Source organism: Quercus robur, chromosome 4 (genome assembly GCF_932294415.1).
Source record: "Quercus robur chromosome 4, dhQueRobu3.1, whole genome shotgun sequence".
NCBI lineage: Eukaryota > Viridiplantae > Streptophyta > Magnoliopsida > Fagales > Fagaceae > Quercus > Quercus robur.
In genome coordinates, this window is record NC_065537.1 from 20,816,216 (window position 1) to 20,833,772 (window position 17,557).

The 17,557-nt window shown below is 34.9% G+C and overlaps 2 protein-coding genes and 1 non-coding gene across 5 annotated transcripts; 2 read left to right on the top strand and 1 right to left on the bottom strand.

Moving 5' to 3' along the window:
• The first annotated feature begins 2,456 nt into the window (after positions 1 to 2,456).
• Positions 2,457 to 8,382, top strand: LOC126720839 (uncharacterized). Its single transcript, XM_050423658.1, has 3 exons — positions 2,457 to 2,656; positions 2,791 to 2,979; positions 7,868 to 8,382. The coding sequence occupies exons 1-3, from the start codon at positions 2,614 to 2,616 to the stop codon at positions 8,167 to 8,169; spliced, it is 534 nt and encodes a 177-aa protein (XP_050279615.1). The 5' UTR covers positions 2,457 to 2,613; the 3' UTR covers positions 8,170 to 8,382.
• Positions 8,383 to 9,023: 641 nt separating this feature from the next.
• On the bottom strand, positions 9,024 to 9,174 carry LOC126724605 (U4 spliceosomal RNA). Its single transcript, XR_007655048.1, has one exon. It is a non-coding gene; the product is annotated as a U4 spliceosomal RNA (small nuclear RNA).
• Positions 9,175 to 10,512: 1,338 nt separating this feature from the next.
• On the top strand, positions 10,513 to 15,732 carry LOC126720840 (glycolate oxidase). 3 transcript variants are annotated; one of them, XM_050423659.1, is made up of 12 exons: positions 10,513 to 10,679; positions 11,596 to 11,766; positions 11,919 to 12,043; positions 12,593 to 12,639; positions 13,466 to 13,543; positions 13,657 to 13,781; positions 13,944 to 14,010; positions 14,138 to 14,200; positions 14,596 to 14,665; positions 14,755 to 14,855; positions 14,985 to 15,089; positions 15,300 to 15,732. In XM_050423659.1, the coding sequence occupies exons 2-12, from the start codon at positions 11,630 to 11,632 to the stop codon at positions 15,489 to 15,491; spliced, it is 1,110 nt and encodes a 369-aa protein (XP_050279616.1). In that variant the 5' UTR covers positions 10,513 to 10,679; positions 11,596 to 11,629; the 3' UTR covers positions 15,492 to 15,732. The 3 variants fall into 3 exon arrangements, with proteins under 3 accessions (XP_050279616.1, XP_050279617.1, XP_050279618.1); XM_050423660.1 differs by lacking the exon at positions 10,513 to 10,679 and adding an exon at positions 10,730 to 10,865; XM_050423661.1 differs by lacking the exon at positions 10,513 to 10,679 and having other exon boundaries at positions 11,655 to 11,785.
• Positions 15,733 to 17,557: the final 1,825 nt, after the last annotated feature.

A 17,557-nucleotide genomic window follows, 5' to 3' on the forward strand; every position in this document is an offset into this window, starting at 1 on the left:
ATCATCTTAGTTCATATTGATATTACACTAAATAGTAGTAAAAAAAACTACAAAGAAACTTATAAATTATGAATTCTAAAACATAATAAAAAAATATTAATCTCATCAATAATCAATTAGATGGTTTCTTTCTATTTTTCTTTAGTTCTAAAACAAATTATATTTATGGCTTTCCCACACCAAATATCCAAAGACTCAAAGCCAATCACAACTTATACAAAACTCATAATGTCTAACCTCAACATCAAAACCATAAGCTGTTGTCATTCAATAAAAAAGTGCAAGCCCCTCTTCCTTGGCAAAGCCAACTCATACGGGTTAAGATCATGTAGGTTGACAAAGTTAGAGTTAGGTAGGTGTCATTGAAAGGTTGAAGATAAATGACACAATTCTTGGTCGAGGTGTATTTGAAGTGCAAGAGATTTTTCTTGAAACATTGAACAAAAGGAATAAAGAATCTTTATTCTTTAATTGGAACTCTTGAAATATTGAACCAAAGAAATAAAAAGTGTCTATTTTTTTTTTTTTTGTTCTTATCTTGTAACTTAAGAATATTTCAATTATCTTTTCAATGAGAGCATCACATGACAGAATCCTGCGCCCTCTCGCATGAGGTCTGTGCTTTTATATATATATATATATATATATATTGATTGATTGATTAGCAAAAAAAAAACAAAAAAAAAAACGATTTTAGTGGTAAACCCATATAAGAACTAATAAAAGTGTGTTAACTCAATTGCTGTAAAAAATAAAGACAACTATTTTCTATTGTGCGCGCCTAATCTCTACTTGATTGGCCGGGCTTAGAATGGGCTAACAATTTACTTGTATTAGTGGGCTTAGTGTTTACTACTAAAGGTTGTTTCTGGCCGAGTGACCTGGTGGCACCCCTTATCCCCCACGAATTCTCTTTTTTCCCTCCCTAAGTAACACTCCCACCCTGTGTTGCTCTTTCCCCTAGCTATCCCAGCTTACTCTCTCTCTTTCTCCTTCCTCCCCAGATTTTCCAACCCCCTTTCCTTACACAATTCTTCTATCTATAGCTTGAGGTTTGTGGGGGTTTCATGATTTCATTCTGATCTCACTTATGTGGGATGGGGTCCGATGTGATTATTCCTGACATAGAATCTATCTCGTTGGAAATGGTGGTAGTGGCCTTGGAACTGATTTCCGCCTCCAAAAGATTGCCCGACAGCGATACTCCCCAAGGCAATACCAAGCCACAGGGGAGGTATGTTGTTCTGGGCATATGCAATCCCGAACAGACAATGAACGACCGGATATGGGCTTATCAATCACGCACTCAAGACGGATATGGATTCATTATGAGGATTAGGCCCAGCTCCAATTCTTGAGAATGTTTGGGCCAAGGCCCTTTGGGCTTGAGGCCATACCCCGTACATCTATTATATTAATATTAGTTGTAAAAGCTTTTGTACACGTAACATTCTCTCACCATAACGGAAAAGCTAAAAGAGTGTTTATGAATTTCTTCTCTCAAGTTTTCCATGTGATGGTTTTGGAAATACTCACAACATATGCAAATTTTTTCACAACAAACTCTGCAGCTACTAAGTCATTAATTTGTTATTAATTCTCATTTAAGCCAATTAGTGACACTATTTTATTATCTACTTATTGTTTATCATTTATACTTCGCCACCTCAATAATTATGGAAATTTTGTTGTGACTCTAGACTAGTCTGTTTGGGAATAGCTTATTTAGCTGAAATTAAATTTTTTTACTAAAAATACAATATAAAAAACTAAAAGGTAACTGAAATAATACAAAAGATAACTGAAATAATATAGTGAGACTTATAAATAGTACAAAAAAGTATAATGAGACCCATGAATAGTAGGAAAAAAATAAGTTGAATAGTAGTAAAAATAAGTTAAATAGTAAAAAAGTCGGTTTTTTAAACCAATGCCAAACGCAATCTTATTGTTAGTTTCTCGCTCCAATTTCAGGCTCAATGAGTCTAACTTTGTTTTCCCCAGGCTCCTTGTACCTAAAGGTAAAGCTTGGACTCAATGCTCTAGTGTCCTAGATATAAGTCAAGTCACATAAAAAGCTTGGATCTAATGCTCCCTTGCATTGGATTGCATTGGACCCAAGTCAAGCATCATGAGGAGTGAGGACCCTAACCTTGACATAAAGCTTAGGAGTTGGGTCCAATGCATAGGACCTGATGACTTGCCACAATGACCACGATGATGACATCTGTATATTTTTAGCCACATGTCACTGTCTAATGCTAGCATTAGACTCAAGCCAATTCTAATGCCCACGGAAAGCTTCTTGAACTATGATAACAAATTTGCATTGCTGGCACTCTTGCTGAAGTGGCATGAGCCAACTCAGCACGAATTCGTGACCTGGGTCACTGTAACACTTAAAATTGTGACTCAAACCCACGAGTTCAGAGAGTGCAGAATTCTTTTATGAATAGATTTCAGAATCATAGTATATTTTAGACACTGTTTTTCTAGTTGCAAGGTTGGGGGTCAAAATCATACCAAAATTTGAGACAGTGTAGCGTAGCCTGGAAGGCGATCAAGATTCAAGAACGAAGAGTTTTGACAGAGAAAAAGGTTTCGGAAGCAACAATGAGTGAAGGTCCAAAGCTCTACGCCAACAAGCCCAAAAAGGGTAAAACTAAAAAACAATTCTTTGCTGTCAAAAAACAATCATTTCTACTTCCGTTTTTTTGTTTTCAGTATTTTGGGTTTCGGTGTTTGACTTTTGATTGATTGTTTGTGCTCTTTTACTTTACAAACAAACAGCACAACTGAAAAAATTTCAAGACGGACATCAGAAAGCCAAGGAGTTCTCAACACCATCATCATCATCAACAATGGGAACTCAGTCCTCTTCAGCTCCACCACCACCACCACCACCACCAAAAGAGTCATTTGCTCGCCGTTACAAGTTCGTCTGGCCTATGCTTTTGGCTGTCAATCTTGCCGTTGGAGGTTCCTTTCTTTCTCTTATTCCTCAATCCTCAGTTTATGCGTGTATGTGACTGTGAGTATTTATTTGTTTACAAAGTGTTTGAATTTATAAAATGGTGTAATGGGTTTTAAGATTTCAGCTGAAAAGAACAATTTTTAAGCTCATTCAGTGATTAAATATAGAAAATGGTGTAATGGGTTTTAAGATTTTAGCTTAAAGGAATGATTTTTAAGCTCATTTAGTGCGTTTCTTGATGTTTTTGTTGATGGGTATTCTACTGGTAGACACTCAAAATAGGGGTATGGTTAATATAGTAGATTATTAAAGGGGAATTAAACATTTTATGGCTTCTCAGAATGGTTTTGATCTTACTTGTCAAAAAAAAAAAAAAAAAAAACTACAGATTGCTTGAATGTTTGGGAGTTGGCTGGTTTGTATACAATAAAATGCAAATATGAAACCTTGGAGGTTGTATTGATGCATAGTTTATTTAGTGTAATATTTTATGCTTTGATTCTATTATGTAGTTTATGGGTGCTTAATCAAGGCCGGGCATGCTAATATAATGTAGCTAAAGATTAGTTTTCCCTTAAGCACGTCAATTCAATAAGAAGGAATACCATATGATCCAAATTCTTGATTACAAGCTACTAAACTCCTGCTTAAAACACTTCTTTACTTGCTTGTTTGAGAGGTGGGGGTGTTAGACTGAGTGCCAGTTCATCTCGTAACAAACGAGCAGACTTGGGATGGAGAAAAAAATCCATGTTAATTCTGAGAAACTTGAGGGTTTCAATATGAAGGGATAGATTCCTAGGTGGCTTCAAGCCTCGAATTTTCTCAGACCTTAGCATCATCTTTCTTCTACCAAAGTGTGCATTTTCAGTATAAAATGAACTGGCATCTCTATCATTACTTCTGTCTGTTTTTCTCTCTAGCATCATAATGGAAGAGTTAAGTAGCATTCAATTATTTTGATTATGATATGTTGGAATAGAAGTGAGAGAGGGCATTACCCATGGTATCATACCAAACTAATACCGTAATACCGTGGGCTCTCAGTGGTAGTTCAATTATTGTTCTTAATGGAAATACATCATAAAAGAGAAAATAGTCCTATTCATTCTAGGAAGATTAGCCCTTTTTTCTGCACACTCTAGACAATTTAAAAGATGAGAAAATTTTAAAGTTTATTATTTTTTGTGTTTGGTTTGTTTAGCATGATAGAAAAGAAAAGAAACTGTAAAGAAATTATGTCAGCAATTTCTTCTTAGCTCACCAAGATTTTCCATTCCGAGTTTGGTGAGATTTAGAGAGAAATTTATACATAAGGAAGAAATGGTAGTACAATTTGTATATGTGTTCAATGTAATTTTCCACCCTTTTTATTTTCTCCTCTTTTCTTTACTTTATTTCCTCTTTTAAAATGTAAACTAAATAGAGGGTGAAACGGTTCTGGAAGGATAAGTTTAGAATGACAATTTAAAAAACACATAAAACATATTTACATATATTGTTGTTAACAAGCCAATGAGATACTGCTCAAGTGTTCAATTGGCACTTCCTCTTCCCATAATAATGGGATGGAGGGTGAGGTCATGAGTTGAAGACCCACTGGGTGCATGTGTAACTTACCAATAAAGAAAATGTTGTCAACAAGACAAGTGGATGGTAGTTTAGTAAATATTTGGATCTTTACGCGTTAAAGAAAAAGTGAGGACTGAGCCTGTTTAGTAATAGGATTCTTAGCCTTGCTTTATCATATTGTTTTCTTCTTTATGGCGTCTTTATGGTGCCAACAATGCATTATAATTCAAATGTTCTTTTTTGAGCTTTTGCATATCTATATGATTCTATATGAGATTTATCAATATTTATCAAATCTGTTCCTATCTAATGGAACGCTATTGGATCAAATGACAAAGAAAGTGGGAGTCAATTTTTTTTTTAATCCTAATTTTAAACCTTCAGACCTCTCTTTGATTTAAAACCACAAGTTCCTAAGTCTTTCTCTGCACTCAGCTTCTGCTGAAAAAATTAATTTGTTTGAGCTCTTTACTTTTGTTGTTCATTATTAATAAAATGGGGGTCTATAGTATGGTTGAAAAAGATGGGCTTATAGCTGAGGCTTTTAGCAGTTTATTGTGAAAAAAATTAATTAAATTTAGTGTTTGGGGTAAGATTGAAAGAATTTAGGAGTTTCAGGAATAGTGGGGAGTTCGAGTGCGAAAGTGTTGAAATTAGGTTGAATTCGACCAGTAGAGTTCTGAATTTCATGTATATGTGGCACTCAACTTGCCATGTGCGCTGCTGGGTCTGCTATGTTGGAATTTGGCTGTTGAAGAGCTGGATTTTCGTAGCCATACTGCCAAAGCCAATGAGTTTTAAGTTTTAAAATTGGAAATAGAGTCTGCAAATTCATATCTTTATGAACCGAGTGAGTCTAGAAATGAATTCCTTTAATGACTGAGACCTAACCATAATGAGTCAAGAAACATCCAACCAAGTCATAAGCCAATATCTTGACTTAACGCACCTAGCTTGTACAAACAATTCCATGACCTTTAATTCGGTCCTCAAAACCATCTGGTAGCCACGACCTTTAATTCAGTCCTCAAAACCATCTGGTAGCTCAAAAGTATCCCCATCCACCAAAATATTTTAATTTCTTAGAGCCCAAAAGAATAGCAACCTGGATAGTTCTAACCCAAGAGCCAACTTTTCCTTGTTCTCTTGACTTGGTATCACTTTACTTATAGTTGCTACATAAACTACGGACCTATCTTGTTTGTCTAACCACTCAACAATTGTATCCTGAGTGTCATCTTTGTTGTCTGCCCAAACTTGTATTGTGGGTGGCAATAAGCCAACCGGAGCCGCAGTTTTTTGGTGGAGCTCTTTTTGGAGGTTCAACCACTGAGATTTGAGCTCCATGCAACTGCAGAAAATAAGCATTCAGTCCCTGAGATCAGTGGCCCAAAATAGTCTCAATGGAGATATCTCTGAACATTTCAAAAAATTTCTTGCCCTTGTAGAGTCAAAGCATCGCCTTGGTAGGAAAGGTTACCCACTTGGAAAGGACAATCAAGTCCTCTCACTTAGTTGCTGGTTTGTAATTGGCCATTATCTCTGGTATAGATGAACCAAAGAAAGAAATGGAACATGCATTGAGATGCCTATTTTAGCAGCAATTGGCGGTAACTAGTGAGGAAATAAATCATAGATAATACTTATCAAAAAATAAAGAAATCATAGATAATCCAATCAGGAGTAGAAATTTCAAGGAACCAAGCCATAGCTTCTTGGAGACCCTTTCAAGGTGCGAAATTTTGAGTTGTGTGATGTCAATGATAGCCTTTTCGTTGTTAGAGAGATTATTGACATGTTTCATTTTGGCAGTTAAAGTACTGAATTTCACGTCACTCAATTCTGTGCTTTAATTGCAGAATTGTGCAGCTAAATTTCTGGAAAATGTGCAACTGTTCACCAAATTCAGTGGCTAAAGTTCACCAAAATTGGTGCTTAACTACCGGTTCCCGCTTGATTGAATTTGGTTCTTATAACTACCAGAAGTGTGGCATTTTCCCTCCCCTCATGTAATAATTGAGTGCCAATTGAGCACATAATTTGGCACTTAACAGTGCCAAATGCAGTTTCATTTCAACACTTCCAAGGCTGAATTTCACACTATTCCATAAATCTCTTATTTCTCTTGACATAGCCCCAAATTCTTAGTTTATTTTATTTTTTACAATAAATTTCCAAATGCCTCTACAATTGCTGTTCGCAATCCCCTCCTCCACTGAAGGGGTAAAAAGCTGGGGAAAAAAGAAGAAGAAAGAAAGCAAAGGAAAAGTATCAAAAGTCTGGCTAAATTTATTTTGTTGTGGTTAACTAGTACGTGTAGCTTATTGAATCTACTTCATAATATATATTTCTTGGTTGGAGTTGTTTTGTATCTGCACTGGACACTCTGCTTCTCCAGATGACAGACTATGGGTGGATATCCTTGATCTATATCTAAGGCAGCCTTTTCTGCATGCCAAATTAAGGACCATAAGCCATACTAATTAGGTTGTGTTGAGGCTACAATATAAGGACACTGCAAAAGTTGCAACATATGCCTGTAACTGTAAGATATTATTAGACTTGTGAATATATGGGAGACATGTTCCACATTGGCATGTCCAACAAAGCTTGAGAGGAATGTATCTTCATTTTCTGCTTGCTCTGATACTTGTATTTTCTTCTTTGTTGCAATAATTTAATAACGTGAGTGACTGCCCCTGTAGACTTGTGAACTATATGTAGCCATGTCCCATAGAAAAATATATGGTAACTAGGAAAAAATTGGAAACCTTTACACACCCAATCTTCCTACTATGGTATTCTTAACATGATATCAATATTTGATACTTTACATTTTTGGTATGCTACTTGCCAATGAATCTTCCTCACCTGTTTGCTGTTTGAACTTGCCACAATGGGCATATCCATGTCTCCTTGATATTGATGCTCTTGGTTATAGTAATGTTATTATCATGCTTGTGTTTTATGTATTGAAGCAAGTTGATATTTGGAAGATGAGTAGTTAGCCTACTTTCATGAAAGCAGCATTCCTAATCCTAATAAAGGAGTGAAGATTCTTAGAAAGGAAATGTATTCTTAACACGTCATAGTCCTATGTGGTCTGAGAGGTATTCTATCTAGTTTCTAGTTTCTAGTTTTTTGGTTCAACTTGGTCTTTTATTTTTTCCTTCTCTGTTTCTCAGAAGTTTTTATATATACATTGTTAGTTTAAGCTTATGCAATACTGTCTTGAAACTTTTGATTAGGTTGCTTGACAACATTCTCTCTGGGGCTCTTAATGTGTTTCTTATGAGATTAAGGTTTCTGTGAATTTTATAGCTTACCTCTTTATGAGGACAAAGAAGAAAGATGCAGATATAGAGGAAGAAGTTGCAACTCCACAATCAACCACATCTGCTACAGCTACTCTTGTTGAAAAGCCCTCACCCTCGCCACCCATCACACAGGTTGTGAAGTTGCGAGAACCAATTCCGGAGGATCAGCAGCGTGAACTTTTCAAGTGGATGTTGGAAGAGAAAAGGAAGGTCAAACCAAAAGATCCTGTTGAAAAGAAGCGCCTTGATGATGAGAAAGCCATCCTCAAACAGTTTATCCGAGCAAAATCTATACCAAGTGTCTAATTATTTAACACTTGTTCACAAACTTAGAGACTACGAGAAATTATTTTTCGCCCTTTCAGTTTTAACTGTCATGAAGTTTACTTTATCCTTATGTTGAATGTCAATAGGTTTCCCAATTGTTTGTCTAGAATGATGTCAGTAAGGACTTCACCTAATTTGGTTGAATTTGTTTTTATTGATAATTTAATAGTTGGGAGAGGAGATTTGAACCCTCGACACTTCTGTTGGAAACACTAAGAAATGCTAGTTGAGCTACAAGGCTCATGGTTGGTTGAAGTTCATTAAAATCTTCGTTGTTACAGCTAGTATGTGGAAGGAACATAATAGTATGTTTGAAAAATGTGGAGAGATCTCTTGATCATTTAAAATCCTTGTTGCATCACTACTTAACTAATCTTGAGCTTGGGGTCTCACGCATTGCATTTCCATTTTAGAGTTCCAATACTCTCTTGATAGAACTCAACTTGATGCTCTTGTACTTTTTTATGATTCTGTGTTCATTATCATGAAAATAAAGTTAATAAAATTTCATGACTTGTTAAAACAATTGAAAAAGAAAAAACCCTAGAGTAATTATTTTTCTTTGAGAGAATTAGGTATTATATGTTGTGCATATGTCATGTGACTCATCACAAGTGTCATACCATACGTGTTTTCGTCATGTAATTGTTAGTATATTATAATTGCAAAGATTTCTCATTATTTATTTAAACTATTTTGATCACCTAACATCATTCTTGGTTTTGATAAAATATTGATTTCACGCTGTATACTCCTATCTGGGAATGTCAATTTTTATTAGCTATTCTATTTCTCACTCTCTATAATGATCCTTTTATTTTGATAGGTTGTAGGGCTTTACCCCTGGGGGAGCCCTTCCAGAAATTCTCGAAGGCCTGGGCTGAACCCAGGCCTAAGAGGGGGTTTGGAAATAGTTTTCAACCAACAATAGTCGCGTCTCGGTTAGAACCTCACGGACTGCGTCATTGCCCCAAGCGCAAAGATAGCTATAATGATCCTATCTCATGGACATTGATAATATGAATGAAAGCCAGTTCAGTTGAATAATAGACCATCTCATAATATTTATTTTTTAACACAACAAATCAAGGAAGAATGACCCCAGGCCTCAAATACGTTGAGTTCATTGCTTTACGTTATCATTTAAAAAAAAAAAAAAAGTTTTGAGGCTAATTTTAGCTACTCACTAATTCTCCCTAAACTATAAGGGGCTGGACTCTGGAGTGAGTTACAAGGGTAAGTTTACTAAAATTTTATGTATCCTCGTGAATATAACCTAAAGAGAGTGTAAGTTAAAAAGGGTTAATTTCCTAAAATAACACTAAGGAAGTTAAGCAAAATTCTTGTGAAAATTTTCAATGAAAAAATTTGTCTCGAAAAAATTCTTAAAATTCTCTTATTATATTTTATTTTATAGATAGAATATAAACCTATGAGCTCTATAATACCTTTTCTTTATCGTGAGAGCAAAACAAAATGAGGGAATACTTACTATTGTATTACAAGAACAGCCACAACGTTTAGAAATCACAAACACCTTGGGGCTTTGGTTTTTTTGGACTTGTTGTCCTGCCAACTAATAGCTATCTTATTACACACTTCATACATATTTCTCTTTAAAATTATGCTTTTAAAACACGATTTCAGTTCATGTGGCTGTATGTGGAGTGAGTGTATAATAAAGAGTGTGACTATCATTACTCATCTATTAAATTTAAGGACAAAACTTAGGTACAGTACCTTAGGTGTTGTTCCTTAAGTTCCCCTCTTAGAATTTAGTCACGTGACTACTTAACTAAAAAATACGTTTTCATCCCATAAAAAAAAATCTACATGGCAGAATCTTAAGAAGAGAACTTAAAGAACAACACCTAAGTACTGTACTTAAGTCTTGTCTTAAATTTAAACACTGTGTGTACGGTGAGTGTATAATAAAGATTGTGACTCTCATTACTCATCCGTTGCATTTAAACCCATCCATTTGCCACCACTCCTCACCTCACACCTCATTCTCTTTAGACTTCCAACTGACATAGATAGAGGGAAAATCATCCTTGTCTCTTCCTTATCCACACACATACAATTCTAGTTTATTTCTTTACTTTAAATTTTTGTATATAACATATTTCTGTCATTTGTATCAAAACCGGATTATTGACAGTGAAAGAGGTAAGCTGTGAAACACACATGGGGTTTGTGGATGAGACGCATCCAATCTCCTTGATCAGATTTGGGTTCAAATGCTCACCTCCAAATGCTCATCCACTTTGAAACAGTGATGCCCTCTCTGTCCCTTAAATGGCCTATATGGTATATTATTACTATGTGAACCCCACCCCATTTGTCTTCATGCTATCCCACATTTATAAGCTCTTGTTATTTTGCACTTCATTCTGTTTCTCTTATTTTTTCATATTTAGTTATTTATCTACAACACCTCTCAGTTGGTTCCCCTGCATGCACTCCATTGCATAGTTTTGGAAACCAAGGTCTTCTTTTCTCAACTCTCTACTTAAATTACATTATATCCATGCAACAGTTTTTTGCACCTTTCTTTCATGTGGGTGTTGGCTAAAACTGCTTGAGAACATATCTTTATGCATACGAGTGGGATTTTCAAATCCCAGCTTTTGTTACTTCTTTCTGTATTTCAAGAAGTTTATATATATGAGCATGTGAGTTTTGTTTTTCTTGCCATTTATGTGAATTCAGTTTCTTTCTTACATTTACACTCCTTTTGGTTGCTCAGAATTCTGAGGAAGATATGATAAAATATTAAATTCTAATATCTCTCTCTCTCTCTCTCTCTCTCTCTCTCTGTTATCTTTGCTTCCAAAGTATAACAAACCTACCTTAACCAAGCCATTCCATTGGATTTAAATTGAGCAAAAAAGAGTTTTTGATAATGGAGATACTCCCTTGTTTGCTGGAGCTGTATGCACACTTTGAGCTAAGTTTAAGCTTATTTGACTTTACTCTACCTCTATTGATGAAAAGATGAGGGAGAGTCTTTTGAGATGGTTTCATATCATCATATTCATAGGTCATCTATTAACTCATGAGTGAGAGAGTGGGTTAATTCAAGTTGAGGAAACAAAGATAAGGTAGAAGAAGACCAAAAAATAACATTAATGGAAGTAATAAAAAAAGACATATCAATTAAGGAAGTAAATTTTTGATAGAATAGAATGGTGGAAAAGAATATATTGACTCTAACTAGTTTATTGAGGATCCATAGATGCTCCCAAAATTTTGAGATTTAGGCTTAATTGTAGTTATATGGAGTAGATTTATAAATTGAGCTTGAATAATTTATTCTTAGTTTAAAAGCCACTCTTTGCTTGTGTTATTGTTCACATGTGTAGATGATGATCTGATTCTTCATGTCTTTGTTGTAAAATATAGATTTTCTGAAGGGAAACTTTAACAGAAACCAAGGATGGAAATAACCAACGTCAGTGAGTATGAGGCCATTGCAAAGCAAAAATTGCCCAAGATGGTGTTTGACTACTATGCATCAGGAGCAGAGGACCAATGGACTCTGGCAGAAAACAGAAATGCTTTCTCAAGAATTCTGTGAGATTTTCATCTTTGTGTTCAATGTTCAAATAAAGTATACGAAACTTAATTTTGTTCTCCCTTTTCTCCCTATTTATTTTGTGTATTTTATTCATTAGGAATGTATCTATTTTGAAATTCTTTGAAATAACTGTTATTATTAAATATAGGTTTCGACCACGTATTCTTATTGATGTAAGCAAGATAGACATGACTACTACTGTTTTGGGCTTCAAAATATCTATGCCAATAATGATTGCCCCAACAGCCATGCAGAAAATGGCTCATCCTGAAGGTATGCAAGTGATTCTCCTTAAGCTACTCCCGGTTCTTTTTTAAACTTGTTCAGTTAGCATTTATAACCAGTTAACTGCTGATCCTAATTAATTTTAGTTAGTTATTGTAACTTGTTTTCCAAAGCTGTTATAACTTGTTTTCTAGTATTGATTAATTGTAGTATTGATTAATTGATTTTATTTGTTTCCAGAGCTGTTATAACTTGTTTTGTAGTGTTGATTAATTGATTTTTTTTGTCAGCTGTTTGTACTTAAATCAACTGATTTATGAGACATATGCTTTGATCCAATTCTAAGCAGATATCTTCTCAAAAAAAAAAAAAAAAAAAAAACCCATAATCAGATAGAGAGAGAGAGAAAAGAAATATGACATTTCTTCAAGCAGATTATTATTTATGGCAGATTATTTGATTGACTGCAAAATTTAATTGCATGTTATTTTAGTCAAGTTGATACTCGGATGGGTTTACTTATTCATTAGTATTAAATCTAACACCATTTGAAGAATGCATGGTAGTGTCTAATAACATAAATTTGCTCTCATGCAGGGGAGTATGCAACAGCAAGAGCTGCATCAGCCGCTGGAACAATTATGGTACTACTTTTCTCTTTTATCCATGTTTTTTCAGTAGTCACACTATTCTATTGACTTTGAACTTCATAAGTGTCACAGATTATCTCTTCGATTATGCTGAGTTGCAAATTGGATTAGGAACCAGAAAGGGAAAAGTGCATGTCTAAAGAGACAATGTATCAATTATAGGGGAGTTAATAGTGTTTGCGTACTTGGTCCTGTGTGATCACATGCCCTCTTAATGGATCTAGGCATTATTCACTTTATGCGGTTGAAATATTTTTTTCTGCGTGGAGTTTAGTTACTTGTTACTTTTATCAATATTAGGTTAGATGTTTCAAGAAAATGAAACTAAAGTAAGAAGGGTTAGATGTTCACTTAATTGGCCTGACTTGTATGGGAGATATGCGTGGAAGGAAAAAACGTATTATGTTAACCCCAAAGGAAATTAAATGGCTCAGAAATCTTAGTGGAGGCCTTTGATATTTCAAGCAATTGTCAGGGAAATTTAAACTGATATATATGTCTCACATTTAAATTCTTTCCCATTCTTTCTCGGAAGGTCAGATGCACTTTTAGATTCCTACTTTTATTAATTGGCACATTTTCCAATACAGATATATAATCACCACAACTAAGATATCATGTTTTTATCACAGCAATGTAAACAACTTTGGCAGTGTATAGAAACTGATTCACACAATAATGAGATCACACTGAAAGGACTGGATGAGCATCAGCTTAATAATTAATGCAGAAAAGAGGATTATTTAGATTTGTTAGCTTTATTGGTTTTAATTTCAGTGTGTGCTTTGCTTTGTTTAATCACTCAAGTCAATCATTTCAGACTTTATCCTCATGGGCAACTTCTAGTGTTGAGGAGGTTGCTTCCACTGGACCTGGAATCCGCTTTTTCCAGCTCTATGTAAGCTTAATGTACTTCTTGCATTCCTGTTTGTTGGTTTCTGAATTGAACTACATTTTAAGTCTGTTTTTATGCTTTATGTGATTAAAGATTTTGCTTGTCATAATGTTCAGGTCTACAAGGACAGGCATGTTGTTGCTCAACTTGTGAGAAGAGCTGAAAGAGCTGGGTTCAAGGCTATTGCCCTTACAGTTGATACCCCAAGGCTGGGTCGCAGAGAAGCTGACATCAAGAATAGGTCACATCAAATTTGTTATAGAAACTCCTTTGCTCATTAATCTGCCATTTCTTGCTAGAAGGCTGATCATATCAGCTTGTCAAGTAGCTGAAGTTTGGCATGTAAAAGATTCACTTACACTCTTAAGAGCACATCTAAAACCCAATTGGTTCTCTTTCACAGGTTTACTTTACCACCATTTTTGACATTGAAGAACTTTGAAGGTTTGGACCTTGGCAAGATGGACAAAGTGAGTGACAATGGGGACTTTATTTCTCTCTCCCTCCTTTGGTTGCAAAGTAGAATAAACCTACAGATCCACTTAGTGATGTTTTTGTCTTGTTAATGTCTTTTGTTTTTTTTGCGGTTCCTTGCAGAGTAATGACTCTGGACTTGCTTCATATGTTGCTGGTCAAATAGATCGTACTCTGAGCTGGAAGGTATGTCAGATGAACCAAGTAGTTTAGGTACATTAATTCAAAGGTCTTCAATCTGTTACAATGGTTGCAATTAGGCATTTGTACTGTTTGATATGTGGAGTTATTTAGAGTTAATGAAAATTTGGACATAGAATTTGCTATTACTCGTTAGAAAAAGAGTTGGCCAATTTATAGACTGGTGAAAAAGTTAAAAGTTTTCAAATCCCCACATACTCAACTGAAAAAAAATAAATAGAAAAGGACTTATATAAAGCATAGAAGAATAGACAGATCAGTGGGATAAACAGATATCACAGTACTAATCCAAGCACAAGCCAGTGGGGGAGGAGTTTAGTTTTGATGGTTGCCTTGAAGGATGCTGTCCATATAAATAATCTCTTGTGGGATTTGGACAGGATGTGAAGTGGCTTCAGACAATCACCAAAATGCCAATTCTAGTTAAGGGTGTACTCACTGCTGAGGATGGTAAGGGCAATATTAACACCTGAAAATTTCTCACTATATGGCGAAATTAGTAAGAATTCTTGAATAATAATTCTATGGTTATCATGCAGCAAGGCTAGCAGTACAAGCTGGAGCTGCTGGGATTATTGTATCCAATCATGGAGCTCGCCAACTTGATTATGTCCCTGCCACCATCCTGGCCCTTGAAGAGGTACATCAATTGATGATTCCTGCTTATGGTGTATATCTATTAATTTGAAACAACTATTTACATTTCATTGGGGTACTCACTACTCAGTTTCCCAATATTCTGATAACATTTCTCTGTCCTATAATTTAGGTCGTTAAAGCTGCACAAGGACGAGTGCCTGTGTTCTTGGACGGTGGTGTACGTCGTGGAACAGATGTATTCAAGGCATTGGCACTGGGAGCTTCTGGCATATTTGTAAGCACAATGCCATTTAATTCTTACTCTAATATTGCTATATATTGTATTTCTAAAAAAGACAATTCTTTCTTGTTACCATATTCATGCCAGCACAAAAGTACTAATTTATTCTTTTCCTTTCAAATTAATGCATTTTCTTAAACCACTTTAGACACATCACATACAGTTGGATATGACTAAGACTCTGAACTCTTGGCTGTATCACAGATTGGACGCCCTGTGGTGTTCTCATTGGCTGCAGAAGGAGAGGCTGGTGTGAGAAAAGTACTCCAGATGCTGCGTGAGGAGTTTGAGCTAACTATGGCATTAAGTGGTTGCCGTTCGCTCAATGAAATCACCCGTAATCACATTGTGACTGATTGGGACCTTCCTCACCCACGCCCATTGCCCAGGCTATAGAAAAATGCCTCAGAACATCAGCAGCTGCCTATATAATGCAGTATTCTTTAAATGGTTATATTCTGTGTTAAGCAGCCTGCCTTTTTCTTTGAAGAACTCATTTTAGTTTTGATGAGTCTGCAAATATTTTGGAAGTTCTAAACTTCCTGTTATGATGATGAATAATGTGTCTTTATTAATACTGCTTCCTTTCAATGTATATTCTTTATACACATATATACATAGTTTTATCTTCACCGTAGTAACATGCCATGAAATTCAAAAGATCTTTGGGGCAACTAGCTACATAGAGAACAAGGAGAGGATGGATTTCAAATTTCTTGAGGTTTTAGAATCAAAATGGCATGTTACCAGATGGGATTTAGGAATTATACATGTTGCATCATTTTCACGAACATTTTGGGTTGTTCACAGTTTGGGAATCAATTGGTTATTTGACATCTCAAGAAACTGTCACAATGGCCAATTCCTCTTCCCCTATAGGCACAAGACCATGATTACTTCTCCACTTGAATCACAAATTTGCTAGAAAAGAAAAACTGAAACGTTGAAGTTATTTACTTCAGAGGCTTTCTGTCAGTCAGTAAAAGAAAACAGATGTTTTTTTTAAGGATTCAGAGGCTCTCACCTTGAATGGTCTTCATAATCTGCATGCAAAGAAAAGGGTTGTCTTAACATATCAGCCAACATATATATAATCTCTGAGAAAACAACTTATGACTTGCATCAATTAATGACTTACAACATGTAGAAGGTTCTCACATGTTACTAAAACAAAAACAAAACCAAGATCTGATTCTGTTGCAGAAAGTTCATGAAGAACAAATAATACAAAATATGAAACTGAGAAACACCCACATGAAAACAATGTTGTAATTATGTGTTTAAGGAAGCATAAATAAACCCCGCACATGCGTGCGTGCGCACACAAACACACACACATATATATATATATATATATATATATTCTTTTTCTTGCTTGACATGGTATGGAAATCATCAGGGTTAAAACAATCTACAAACTGGTTGTTGTTCATGGCATATCATAAACTATATGAGACAAAACCAGGAAGGCATATGATAGACCATGAACACAATCAGATTGTAGTGTTTTATCAAATTAAAATCCTCCTCCAGTTAGCTGACTTTCTCTCTTCACAGAAAAAATTTCCTACAAACTGATCGTTGTTCATGTTAGAGTACCAAGAGTGGACCTATCCAGAATTGATGCTCTGCCATGAACACGATCAGATTATAGCAATTTGTGTTACAACTGAGACATGGTACGCCTGAGGTATATAAAATATCCTATTTATAGACATCTTCTTAGCTGTACAGAACAGATATGGAATAGCCTTGAAAACTGAGATTTTATCATACGCGTGAATGCAATCATTATCGAGAGAATCATGGGCTCATTAAGCACAATAAATGTGATGTGTGAGTGTGTGATAACGTTTTTTGAATTACAAGTTACAACTATATTGATGTTTCCTTGTTATTATATTAAGGTAATTTCTCTTAATCCACTAATGTAGTTTATTTATTTTATCAAAAAAATGTTATTAATTTTCTTTATGAGGACGCGTTAGGTTTGTTTGTTTGTTTTTTTTTGATAAAAGGTTAGAATGATTTTGACCATTAGGAGACCTTAATGAATAATATATTGAGAAATTTTATACCTTTTTTTTACTTTGGGAATAAGAAGGAAATTTAAATCTTCATATGTGCCACGTGAATGTATAAGGGGTTTATTTTTATTTTATTTTATTTTTAAGATTTGATCAAATTTTAATTTATAGCACCGACTTCATGATAATTATTCTTTATTACTAGACTAAGAGATCAATTGACTTTTGGTGTAAGTGAGATTCGAATGCAGATATTTTCTTCAAGGGCAAGAAACTTTACAAGCTCTATTGGTAAACTATGCATTTTTTTATTATCTTTTATTGCATGTATGTATATATATATTTTTTAAAAGAAAAAAAAATATTCATTTACAGTACAAAATAAAAATATTTCCAAAAAATGTTTTCTATAATCAATTTTTTTTTTTTTTTGGA

Bases quoted from the DNA above. Each gene is read 5' to 3' on its own strand.
- LOC126720839 (XM_050423658.1), top strand. From the start codon at position 2,614: ATGAGTGAAGGTCCAAAGCTCTACGCCAACAAGCCCAAAAAGG. The intron at 2,657-2,790 runs GTAAAACTAAAA...ACAAACAAACAG, and splicing joins CGCCAACAAGCCCAAAAAGG to CACAACTGAAAAAATTTCAA. The intron at 2,980-7,867 runs GTTCCTTTCTTT...TGAATTTTATAG, and splicing joins TGTCAATCTTGCCGTTGGAG to CTTACCTCTTTATGAGGACA.
- LOC126720840 (XM_050423659.1), top strand. From the start codon at position 11,630: ATGGAAATAACCAACGTCAGTGAGTATGAGGCCATTGCAAAGCAAAAA. The intron at 12,044-12,592 runs GTATGCAAGTGA...GCTCTCATGCAG, and splicing joins GAAAATGGCTCATCCTGAAG to GGGAGTATGCAACAGCAAGA. The intron at 14,666-14,754 runs GTAAGGGCAATA...GTTATCATGCAG, and splicing joins TGTACTCACTGCTGAGGATG to CAAGGCTAGCAGTACAAGCT.